This window comes from Pygocentrus nattereri, chromosome 19, assembly GCF_015220715.1.
Source record: "Pygocentrus nattereri isolate fPygNat1 chromosome 19, fPygNat1.pri, whole genome shotgun sequence".
Taxonomy (NCBI): Eukaryota; Metazoa; Chordata; class Actinopteri; order Characiformes; family Serrasalmidae; genus Pygocentrus; species Pygocentrus nattereri.
In genome coordinates, this window is record NC_051229.1 from 38,285,599 (window position 1) to 38,298,025 (window position 12,427).

General features: G+C 42.2%; 1 protein-coding gene across 2 annotated transcripts in view; it reads left to right on the forward strand.

Annotated features, from left to right (window-relative positions):
* The window catches only part of hnrnpl2 (heterogeneous nuclear ribonucleoprotein L2), a 19,458-nt gene extending 7,828 nt beyond the window's left edge, over positions 1 to 11,630 (forward strand). The window contains exons 7-14 of one of the 2 annotated variants that reach the window (XM_017686812.2): positions 1,857 to 1,886; positions 2,405 to 2,473; positions 2,698 to 2,951; positions 6,635 to 6,756; positions 8,297 to 8,498; positions 9,576 to 9,633; positions 9,786 to 9,893; positions 11,180 to 11,630. In XM_017686812.2, the coding sequence (XP_017542301.1) occupies positions 1,857 to 1,886; positions 2,405 to 2,473; positions 2,698 to 2,951; positions 6,635 to 6,756; positions 8,297 to 8,498; positions 9,576 to 9,633; positions 9,786 to 9,893; positions 11,180 to 11,238 (902 nt within the window). In that variant the 3' untranslated portion in view covers positions 11,239 to 11,630. The remainder of the gene's footprint in view (positions 1 to 1,856; positions 1,887 to 2,404; positions 2,474 to 2,697; positions 2,952 to 6,634; positions 6,757 to 8,296; positions 8,499 to 9,575; positions 9,634 to 9,785; positions 9,894 to 11,179) is intronic. The other variant, XM_037530989.1, reaches the window with a different exon arrangement.
* The last annotated feature ends 797 nt before the right edge of the window (positions 11,631 to 12,427 follow it).

Genomic DNA, 12,427 nt, shown 5'->3' on the forward strand with positions numbered 1-12,427 from the left:
GTTTACGATGCCTGCTCGTGGGCCAGTTGCTCCACCGCATCTATGTGTACTTTTAAAAGTAAATAAAATGAAAAAGCACAAATTGTCTCAGAACATCAGCTGCTACAACAGAACACACGTGGACACTGCACTTCTCATACTTGCATCGAAGACATTCCAGTTTCCTCAGCAACACGGCACCAGCCAGCCCCCAATGGTCCTATACCTGTGCGAGCATTTTCCATTGTCCTTCGCCACGCAGAAGGAAAGCACCTGCCCTGCCCTGCAATACAGAAAACAAGACATTCTGACACTATACAACACTGCACTCATCCTCATCCTCCTACTGAACCTGCCCTACAGCCACGAAGATGCTTTTACCTATGGCACACATTTCCCAAGAACAAGGCACACTCCACTGTGACACAGCCCCACTATTTACTTCACTGCTGACGGGACTGTCCTCAGGGGGGATAAAGGCACACGATGTTTCAGAATAACAGCGTATTCACACCAGATGACGTCCACAGACACACTGCAGTTGCTCAGGAATCCTTCTCAGAGCCCTACCCGTCTTTTGGTCGTACCTCTCTTGCTCTCTGACCCTCTTCCTCACAATCTCCTCCTGCTGATCAACACAAACATGCTCACATGCCACATATATAGTCCTCCAGCGATGAAGATGCGACCGAAACGCCAGCGAATAGATGCACAGACACGCAGAAAGACACGCTGACGTAGCCTGCTCCCCACCTTCACTGACCTACCAACATACCTCCTCCCTCTGTAGGCATCTCCTAAACTATTCTGCCACAATGTGTGACTGATTTTGTTCCTTTCTATTTTTTTAGTCCTATGACTACCTTGTAACGCCTTCCAGTATGACGCAGGTTTGGCATTGTCTCTAATGGGAACTGTCTGAAAATGTGCAAAAAGACAACAAAGCACGCCGTGAAGGAAAATGTGTTCAAATGAAAATGTGCAGCCACGCCAAGACTAATCTCGGACTGAGGAGAGGCTGTGAAAGTGAGCGGGGTTGGGAGACAAATGGAAGAAATGTATTAAAACTGAAGCGGCAGAGCCGAAGAGGTGGCTGATTTACAGCACCTGCCCCACCCTCTACCCCCCCTCCCCGAACTTGAGTTTCAGCTGTAAGTAACCCCAAGCTTATGTTGTCTTGGAGTGATGCTCTCTGTTGTTCCAAGAGGTTCTGTGACCAACAAATGTTGTGACTAACTTGCTTTTGTTCCCCCTGACCAAGAAATGAATGTACATCCTGTGGACCCCCCGTCTTTCTCCTTCAGTTTGCTATACTGCAATGTTGGGCTCTTTGGACAAGAGACGAGGGGATTGCACTGAATTTTTTTCAAACGTTTTGCATAATTAAGTGGTTGACAGACATTCAGAGTGGTGTGCTGTTCTAGAGAGACATACTGTGTCACAGTGGCGGTGATGGGAACCTTACTAGCTTTTATTTATTTATTTATTTATTTTAATTGAATGGTTTTGGCCTAAAATGTATATTTTAAAGCCGTTGTAGATTTACCTGTCGTAAGGCAGAGTAGTCTCCAAGGAAAGCTCTTTTTATCCATTTGTTTCACTGTTTATATTGTGTTTAATTAGTATGTAAAGTAGCTGTGTCTTACACCTGGTTCCTGTCATCTCTGCTGTAGTTTGCCTACAATGCTCTGAATGGCTTTTGTTTACGTCTCAACCACCGAAATGACTAAATTTTGAAAAATTGGTCGAATTCCTCTTCAATTCATGCTCTCTATGAGGCTCTTGTATCGTTTAGCTGACTGTCTTAGGTTGATACGAATGCACAGAAACTAGTGTGAGATTGATTGATTGTTTTTGCAATATGTGTACCTGAACAGGTGCAGATGCTGATGGCAATGGCGATCAAGGTGTGTGCATCATTGTTTTCCCCTATCAATCCACCATATTATGATTTTAAATAATTCTCACAATCAGCCATCAAGATCGTTCTGGTTGGTGGCGAGTTGTTAGAGTTGTTACTTCCACTTGTGTCTCCATTGCATTCCCTGTATTTTCACACACCAGTGGAGTTGGATTTGGGGCTTGTGAACATTTCACTGCAGCCCCCCCCCCTTTTCCCCCTCCCCTCTGGTGCCTGTTTTTTGCCCCTTTTCTCTTTGCTGTCAGTCTTAAGCCCTCAGTCCAAAACTCACGTCATTGAATGTTTCTGTATACATACAAGACTCCTGTCCTGCTGCTTCTCAGCAAATTCATCTTCCATTTTCTCTCTCTCTCTCTCTCTCTCTCTCTCTCTCTCTCTCTCTCTCTCTCTCTCTCTCTCTCTCTCTCTCTCTCTCTCTCTCATATATATTCTCCCTCTGTATTCCCTCTTTTATTTTATTTTTTTTCCTTTCTTGGTCTCCTCCCCTCCTCTCTTGCCTCTCAGATATGAATGCCAACCCCAACAAGCGTCAGAGGCAGCCGGCTCTGCTGGGAGACCACCCTCCAGAGTATGGTAAGGCTTGTGACGGACACCTTCAAACACCCAACACATTTGGTCGCAGTGGAAAGACGCTCAAAAAAAAAATCAAATGGGGAGTGACTTTTTTTGTTAAACTGGGTGCTTGGATCCACAGTGGCAGCAAGATGGTGCTGTGTTGAGTCACTCAGAGCTGAAATGAAATTTTAGGAATATTTCCAGCCTCAGCCCTGATCCGTGTCTTTGTACCGTTTGTCCAGGTGGTTACCATGGATACCAAGACGACAGCTACAGTGGCTACGAAGGGCGGCGCATGGCTCCATCGATGGGCGGCCCGAGACGGGGTGGCGGAAGCCAGCGCTACGCCAGCCAGTATGGTGCGCCCCCTCCTCCCCCAGGCGAATACAGCCCACACGCCGAATCCCCTGTCATGATGGTCTACGGACTGGAGCCGTCCAAAATTAATGCGGACAGGATCTTCAACATCTTCTGCCTGTATGGAAACGTGGAACGGGTAAGCAAGGAGGAGCAGGATAGGAATAGGTGTCGCATACTCGAGCTGAATTACCAGATTTTATCACAGGATGTCTGGTAATGTGTTTTGAGTGGCCCATACGTGTGGCATAATGTGTCGGTGTAATTTTCGCAAATGAAAACCGTGCGTTTTACGTCAGCATTGTGCAACAGTATGATTATCATCTCAAAAAAGAAGGTATGCAGCATTTCACAACCAGTAAAAGCAGGATTTTTTTTTTTCTTTGTTGGTTTATAACTATTTTATATTCAGCTAATGTTTATTTATTATGATTTAAACCCCATTAATTTATTGGTTCTTCAGTATTCTGAAAATGGTAAGAAATGCTGCCAAGCGCTTTAAAAGATGATCAGAAAAGTTGCCAATTTACTGTCGGTACACGACAGCACAGCCAGACTGGTCCTGAATGTACCTTTTAAGTCTCACATGCAGTCATCATGCTCACATGTCATGTTGAGGGTGTTTCAAGTACTTGACCGTATTAAGTCAGATCTCACGTCTTCACCTGGCAGTCTTTACGTGAACTGAAACCAAAGCCCCATAAGATAAAAAAAGAAATGAGGAAGGAAGAGAAAAGTAAGAGCTTGGTCCAGCTGTCTTTGTTGTGTAACAGTGCAAATGTTCTCCGCACAGCACGTCTTAGAGACGGGTTTTTTTCCTATGACACAGTACAGATAATAAGCAAATGTGCACACATTGATAATCAGTTTTTATGCCATGGGTTACAGTGAAAGCTCCAAACAATAACAGCACATTATGCGGATAAATGATATGTAGCCAGTGTATGCAGTTTCTGGTTCCAGCCACAATTTCTTTAAAAAGAGGTGTTTTGGTTCAGTCTCTTCTATTTTTGTACAGAAATATTGCCTCAAATGTTTGAGTCTCAGCTGTGCAGAATTATGGCGGAAGATATGCAGAACATGTTTACAGTACAAACCTTGTCAGTGAGCTATGAGGGCAAAAAAACAAAATGATGTTCGTTAATCGTAATTGGTAAAATATTCAGTTAATCGTGATCTTCAGACATTTTTAAATTGCAAGAGCTTTTTATTATATAATGCAATATTAATAGTGATTGTTTTTAGTTTTATATGGGGGGAAAAAATGTAACTAATAAGAGCTTGTAAGCTGCCTGTAGATGAGTTGGACCACAAGCATCAAAACGTACGTGTTCTGTGTATTTGACATCTAGTAACTAGTAGTCTGACAAAAAAGTGGATATTCTGGTCTTCCTGGGCAAAATATGTCTCGCCTGGAAATTAATTAATAGAAAATTATGCGTTTAATGTGCAGTCGCAAAATCAGCCAGGAAATTCGGGATTAGATATTTTTCCCAAATTGTTCGGCCCTAAAGTGAAGTGTGTTCTTAGAGCTTCACGAATGCCACCCAACAATGGGGGGGAAAAAAGAAGCCCTGCTTTGATTTCGGTACTTTTGAGAGATTATTTTCCTTCTGCTTGTTGTTCCGAATGTTGTGGGTTTCGGCAGTCTTGAGCTTGAATTTGAGGATTAAGGAATTGGGTCAGAGAAAGCTCCGTTTAGCTGTTAGTCATATCTTTAGTTTCAGGTTTCACGTTTGTCATTTGCACAACATGTAAGGACATTCATGCGTTAAAATGCTTGTGGTGAGGCTCAGATAATTAATCACTACAGAAAGTAACTAAGTAAATATATGTAAATGAAAAAATAATTAAAAAAAAAAGGAAATGTGTTAATTTTACACAAAATCTAGAGAAATGATAAACAAAATATAGTGAAAGAAACGCAAAATATAGACGATGTACAGAAAACAGACAGTATTCATTAAAAGTGACTTGAGTGACTCGGTGTTATTGTTCTTTGAAGTGGCTTAGTGTTAAGGTGTTATTGTCCACAGCAGAGATGATGTACAATAATAATACTGACTGAGCGACTGAGTGAAGTGGTAGTTGGGACGGACCCCCAGCTTCACAGCGTGTTCAGAAGCCTGACAGCCTGTGGGTAGAACCTGTTCATTAACCAGGTTGTTCTAGCCTGGATGCTGCGGACACCATCGTGCCATCAGGCAGGAGATAACAGGCCGTGTGCTGGGTGACCGGATCTTTTTGATCTTCCTGAGGCAGCAGGACTGGTGGATGTCCTGTAAGCTTGGTAGTCTGTTGCCTATGATGGCTTCTCCCGTCCTCACCACTCCTCAAGGAAACATGGGCTCGCTGTTATTATAATGTCGATTCATACAGGACTACTATTAATGAGGATGCTGGGAGTTCAGTTATAGAAGGTAATTCACTCCAGTTATTATTTAGGAGATTTGTAAAAACTTTATACTCAGCAGATTCGTACTGGATTAGAATCGGTTAACTTGTCGGTAATTAGGTAAATTACAGCACCTCCCCTGATAAAACCAATCCAGTTCCAGTTGATTGTATTGAGTCACAGTAAAGCTGCCACCGTTGTGGTGGTCATGTTCAAGGTTATTCAGCTGTGCTGTGGCTGTTGGTAGTGGGGTAACAAAGCCATAACTAATCCAGCAAATGCATTAAAGCACTTTTTATAGTTTTTACACTTTTTAAAGCACATTAATCAATATGTATTAAGTCAAGTCGTTATGACAAATAAAAGCTTAAATCTAAAATGCTGAGATTTTGTGTTCCAATCTGTGTACTAGCTCACTAGTGTGCCAAAAATAGTGCACATCTCATTAGAAGTGCACTTATTAGTTTACTAGGTGAAGTACAGAAGTGTGTGGTTTTAAATTAACCAGCGAGACGCATTCAGCAGCTCCGGTGGATGATTATAGATTCGCTGCGCTGCACGTAACTGCAGCTCCATTTAGGGTGGAACAGAACATTCAGATGAGAAGCTGTTGAATAAGAAGCTTCAGCTTTATTTCTGCGAATGAGTTTATTATTTAAGAGATTTGGCAGTTTTAGGACAACTTTTAGTTTTTATAAAATCTCGCACACTGGAATGTTCTGAACTCTTGACATCTGCAGGTCCTACGGATCCGCCTATGGAGTCAAAAAAGGGTAAAAAAGATTGAGCTTGTAAATACGATATTCACACTTGATGCTTACGGTACAGTTTCTCAAATTATTTGGAATCTGCCCATATGAAACCGTCATATATGTGTGGCTGTGTGTCTATAAATAAATAAATAATTAACCAAATTCACAAATGCACAAAATATTTTGAGAGGATTTTTGAATGTGTAAAAAAAAAAAAAAAAAGATCCAAGTGAACTTCAATCTTTTTACATATTCAAAAATACTTTTTTTTTGCATTTTCAAAGTATTTTTATGTATTTGAGATTTATTTATTTTGATTCATATTTGCAGATTCCAAATTATTTGTGAATATCTGTTTGTAGTTCCTTAAACACCTGCAAATTTCAGTATGAGTATCATTTTATCCCTTTTTTGAGTCCGTATTCACCAGTCTAGCTAATCTCCTCGCTGTGTTTTCTGGAGACTCGTCTGCATCTTCATATCTTTTTAATCTGTTTAGTGGTCATTCTGGTCTGGGCTGTATTTGTAGTAAAGGTGATGAGACGAGCTCCATCAGTGCACAGTCATCGCCACAGTTCACCTGCCAACATGGTTGCGTAATCTTCTTAAAGGTGTAATTGGATACTGTGAATAGGGCTAATCTGATGAAGGGCTCATCTTGTTTTCAATTTTCAGGTGAAGTTCATGAAGAGCAAGCCAGGGGCTGCCATGGTGGAAATGGGAGACTGCTATGCTGTAGACAGAGCCATTTGCCATCTAAATAACCATTTCCTGTTCAACCAGAAACTCAACGTCAGGTACGTCTCTGCTATGCTATCTACAGACTCGCCGTTGATTTTGTCAGCAGATAGCCATTCAGCAAGCAAAGGAATTTGTACTAGGTGATTTCAAAAAGATTCATCTGGTTTCAAAATGATTTATTTAGCTTGTAAATCATCACAGATCAGTGCCGTGAACTGTAAATGGTGTAACTGAGCATGACGTTTACTATGTAATTGTACATGGTCTCAGTCTGAACCTCCTCCAGCTGTACGGACGACATCAACGCCACAGTCAAACTCATCCCAGACTAGATTGAGCGTGTCGGTGACGCTGCACATGATTTCAGAGATCGTTCCAGTGCTGTGGAACCAACGACGAACACTGAGTTGTTGGAGCTTCACAGCCCACTAACAACACGCAGCACAGTTATGACGGATTCACTCCTGTTGAAGTGGAGAACGCAGAACGCTCTCTGCTCAGGGTTCTCGTCTCCTGTCAGACCGAAGGAAGTCATCTCCCACTAGCAGTCAGAAACTCTTTGACCCCCTCTTTCAATTGGCTTGTGATTGGTTCCCAGGCGCCTCACGGTTGTAAAAATATGGCGCTTTGAAATCTTTTTGAATCACCCTGTACTTTTAGCTTGTTTCACTACACGAACCCAACAGTCCTGGTTGGTTAAAAATAATGAAAATTAAAGCTGCTCCTTTGTTCAGGTGAGACTAATGACGTGTGGGGCGAAATCGTTTTATCATGTAGAAACTGAGCTACCATGTTTTTACCACTGTATGAAATGTACAGGGCTTCTTTTGTGGTTGGATGCACAGTGTTGTCCTCCTAAACAAGTGTATGAGCTCTGTTGTCGTCTTCATTTTGATGTGTGAAGAACGTGACTCAATTATGAATGATGTTGACGCAGAAGAGCGGATTAAGTGGCGGAAGGAGACAATGTGTTAAGGGCAGTGCTTGTAAAGCTTCCCCCAAATTCTGTTTATAAATTTTAATTTACACAAATGCCAGTTTAAAGCTCTTCATGAGTTGTTTGACTCACGTGACGGGCGTGCATGGGCTGGGCGAAATGAGTGTATATGTCTTTATTGTGATAAATTATTTACAATATGCTTTTCTGAGCATATCATGGCCAGTCCGTGCAGACACTGACCAACTGTTTCATTATAAAGAGAGCAAAATCAGGCTGGCTTAACTGGCTTTAGTGATGAGTGTTAAATAAAATCATTGTATTTGACAGTATTTTTTAAATATAGCACTACTAGTAGGTTTTTACTCAGTTCCAGCTAATCAGTCTCAAAAAATAAAACATGACTCGATGTGTGGCATGAAAGTTACTTGAAATATTGTAATATTATATTTTTGCCATGTCACTTCTAGACATGCAAATGTCACAACATGGCCCCGTAGGTGGGGTTAAAGGTAACAAATGCTAGTTTTATCCTTTGTGAAATAATAAGTCAGTGCAGGTTGTCTGATTGCTGTCAGACTTCACAGGTGACGTTGCTATGGGAACACAAGAATTGCACCTGTGCTAAATAAATAAACCTTCTCTCCTCATCTTCCCAGTGTGTCCAAGCAGCAGGCCATCATGCCAGGCCAGTCTTACGAGCTGGAGGATGGCACCAGCAGTTTCAAGGACTTCCACGGCAGCCGAAACAACCGCTTCACTTCCCCGGAGCAGGCTGCCAAGAACCGCATCCAGCATCCCAGCAACGTGCTGCACTTCTTCAACGCTCCTCCAGAGGCCTCATCGGAGATCTTCTCTGAGGTGAGCCCACTTTAGAAAGAGGGGTGGGTGTGAAGAGGGTTGGGTATCATGCAGCAAGAGCTTTAGGAATTGCAAATTATATTGCCTCTTCTTCTTCATTATTTTCTGTACATATTTAATCTGAGAAGTTGGGTTACAAGTAAAAATTGAAGTCCTGTTGGAGTTTGGGAAATGTTTTTAAACTGATTACCGATGCGATCCGTGACATTAGTCCAGTATGTTTCTAGTTTTTTTTACAAGTCTGCCTAGTCAGGGGCTTCCAATCTATGGGCCACTGACCAGCAGTGGGCTGCGAAGCACCCTCTAGTGGTCTGCAGACCTGTACTCATGGGGAGGCATTAATTCGTAGTGAGCTGGTAACGTCACGAAGTCTCAGAACAGCACAGAGAAACTTGTTGAGCAGAGTTGATCACTAATGATCTTCTTACTGGGTGTCTGAAGAAAACTATACATCCTTCAGAACTCATACAAAGTGCATCAGCATCCTTATAAAAACGAACATCAGATCACTCCCTTATTAAAAGAGCTGCCCTGGCTGACTGTATCGTTCAGAATAGATTGTTAAAACGTTGCTTGCATCACCGAGTGTCTGTTGATGATTTTAGATCTGCAGATACTGACCTGCAGACACCGTCAGAGACTTTTTTCAGTTATTCTGCTTCCAGACTGTGGAGCTCAGTTCACGTTTTAGTAGACAGTCGAGCTCAGAGCTCACTTTTAATAACCAGCTGGAAACGGCTCTAACTCGGCCCTTCAGTAAAACTCTGCGGCTTATGGTTTTTATCTTTTTAATTTGATCCGTGTTTTCTTATGGTTTTAAATGAATACTTTTTAAGAAATGTATCACCTCCCTGTAAAGCACTTTGTGCTGCCACCAGCATAAAGTATTATGAAGAAGGTGGTGGTGGTGGTGGTGGTGTTTTTGCACATACACAGGTGGGCCTTGGGTTGGAAAGGGTTGAGAACCCCTGTGCTATGTAATAATTCCTTCTATAATTGGGTGACATCACAGTAATTTCATAACAAAACTGGTTAATAATAAACTTCTGATTCTAAAATGATTCTTCTCTTTTTCAGATTTGCAAGGAGCTTGATGTGAAGAGCCCATCTAACGTTAAACTCTTTGCAGCAAAAGGTAAGACCCAGCTGCTGCGCTCTGGCTTGTGAAGAAAAATGTTGGAGGATCATGTGATCTTGGCTCTAACTGATCAGGATCCTGCTTTCTAAAGGTGTTTGATGCTCCTAATTCAGCCGGTTTGATTTGAAGGCTGTTTTTTGTCTTTTCAGGTGGTGCCTCCTCAGAGAGGAGCTCGTCAGGACTGTTGGAGTGGGAGTCTGTTAACGATGCCATGGAGGCTCTCGCTATGATGAACCATTATCAGATGAAGAACCCTAGTAAGTGCTGGGCCACTGCCCTCAAATAAACTCACTTAAAGAACAGCACAGTAGTTCTTAATTATTTTTTTAAACATTTTTCTATCATGTTGTTTTGGAACTGTAGCCTACGTCTAACAAACTACACTGCTTAATAGAAGAGTTTGTGATTTTTGTTAATGAATTGCTAATCCATGGTACGTTCCACCCTATAGGGTTTTGCCACTGTCTCTGTCACTTAATGTCCCTCAGCTCTTTTGTTGGACAGATTTATTTTGGGCTTAAGGGTGCAGTGTGTAACATTTTAGTGGCATCTAGTGGTGAGATATCAAATTGCAGCCAGCTGAATTCCCCCTTCCTTTCCAAGCACGCAGTAGGACCTACAGTTGTTGTCAGGTTTTCTGCCATCGCCTCCTGATTTAATTTTGCTTCATGTCTTCTCTTCTTTGACGATGAGGATTCACCCTCTCTCGCTTTTTCTTGTGCTAAATAAGTCTGATCCTCTGCTTGTCAAAATTTGGGTTCTCAAATTTCTCCACACAACTCAGCACTAGCAGCAAACACTGACGCTGCATTTACACCGTTCTGGCGTGTTGACAGACGCAAGCGCACTCTCCCTCTTCAGCTGGCCGCAAGTGGGTGTTAACATGGTCTTTCCCTGCATCATCCAATTAAATCACATCCTTCTTAAATCACCTTTTAATTAATGTGTTGATTTTCTAATAATCAGAAACCAACTTTATTAATTATATACGTTGCATTGGACACTGCATTCTGATTGGATAGATGGATGCATCAAGTTGGCTGATTTAATCTGCATAAAGTTTGGCTTTGTGTCCCCCAGACTCAACGCGCCGGGCCCATCATGCCCTGTGCGGCTGCGTCTGGCAGAACCGAAGCTTTCTGTTGAAAATGAATGAGATGCGCACCAAATTAGCACCAAATTAAAGCTGCCGCTTCGGTTCTAGAGAGTGCCTTTCATGTTTTTACGCTAGAGTTTGGTTTGTCCGGCCTGGGCTGCTGTAAAAACATAGCGGCCTCTGCTGAAGAGGAGCTGCTCCCTCTGTATATATGAAGGGCTCATTCTAAGCTAATGAATACAAAATGATGGCAGGTGATTTGTACACTGTAATTATGGTGTTTATTATATTCAGTTTCTGCTAATAGATTTAAATCTTTCTGCTAATATCCTTAAATCTTACACACTGCACCTTTAAGTTACCTGGCTATACTGAAGTCCTGCTAAGTGGGGAAAAGTCCCCTGTAGTGTCCGGCGCTAACGATGTTCTTTTATTTTGCTTTTTTAGATGGTCCGTACCCGTACACACTGAAGCTGTGCTTCTCCACTGCGCAGCACGCAAACTGAGCCTCGTCACCGCGGAGTTTCGAGCATTCCCTCCTTACCGCCACAACTTCACTGTCCCCGCTACGTTTTGTCCTTCATAGGTCCTTCATGTGTGCAGTCACCTCAAACATGTCTTTTACCGAATGAGCTGCAGCACACGCTGAGAGAGTGAAACTGGCAGAACTGTCGCGTTTATTGTTTTTATAGAAGTGGAGAAAGATGAAATGCTTTTGTACCAGTTTTTTTTTTCTCTGTTTTAACGTTTTTTTTTTGTTTTTGTTTTTTTTTTTTTTTATTGCTTTCCATTATTGACTGTTAGCTGTGTGCTCAGCACCTCACTTTTAAAATGTCTACCTGTAAAGGTGACTGCGTTTTTCTCTAATTGTACAATAAAATTAAATAGTGATAATGGAGTTCTGTTGTCATGACTGGTTTCAGTATATTAGCTCTTTGTTACTCTACAGCAGTGATTTCAGTGCCAATACAAAACTGCATATAATGCCTTTCTGTGATCAGAACTGTAATCTAATTACAAGTGAAATGGCACAAAAATGTGCTTCAGTAAGGATTTTCTGGCTGGTGAAGTACGTGAAGGAATGAGACCATAAACTATAAGCCACGTATTTGCCATTCTGTCAGAAAAGTCCTTCAATTTAAAAAAGAAATCAAAAATTATATCGTACCTACACTATATTTCCAGAAGTATTCAGTCACCCATCCAAATCATTGAATTCAGGTGTTCCAGTCACTTCCATGGCCACAGGTGTATAAAGCCGAGCCCCTAGGCCTGCAGACTGCTTCTACAGACATTAGTGAAAGAATGGGTCGCTCTCAGGAGCTCAGTGAATTCCAGCGTGGTACCGTGATCGGACGCCACCTGTGCAGCAAGTTCAGTCGTGAAATTTCCTCACTACTAAATATTCCACAGTCCACTGTCAGTGGGATTATAACAAAGTGGAAGTGATTGGGAACGACAGCAACTCAGCCACGAAGTGGTCGGCCACGTAAAATGACAGAGCGGTCAGCGGATGCTGAGGGGCATAGTGCGCAGAGGTCACCGACTTTCTGCAGAGTCAATCACTACAGACCTCCAAACTTCATGTGGCCTTCAGATCAGCTCAAGAACAGCGTAGAGAGCTTCATGGAATGGGTTTCCATGGCCGAGCAGCTGCATCCAAGCCTTACATCACCAAGCGCAATGCAAAGCGTG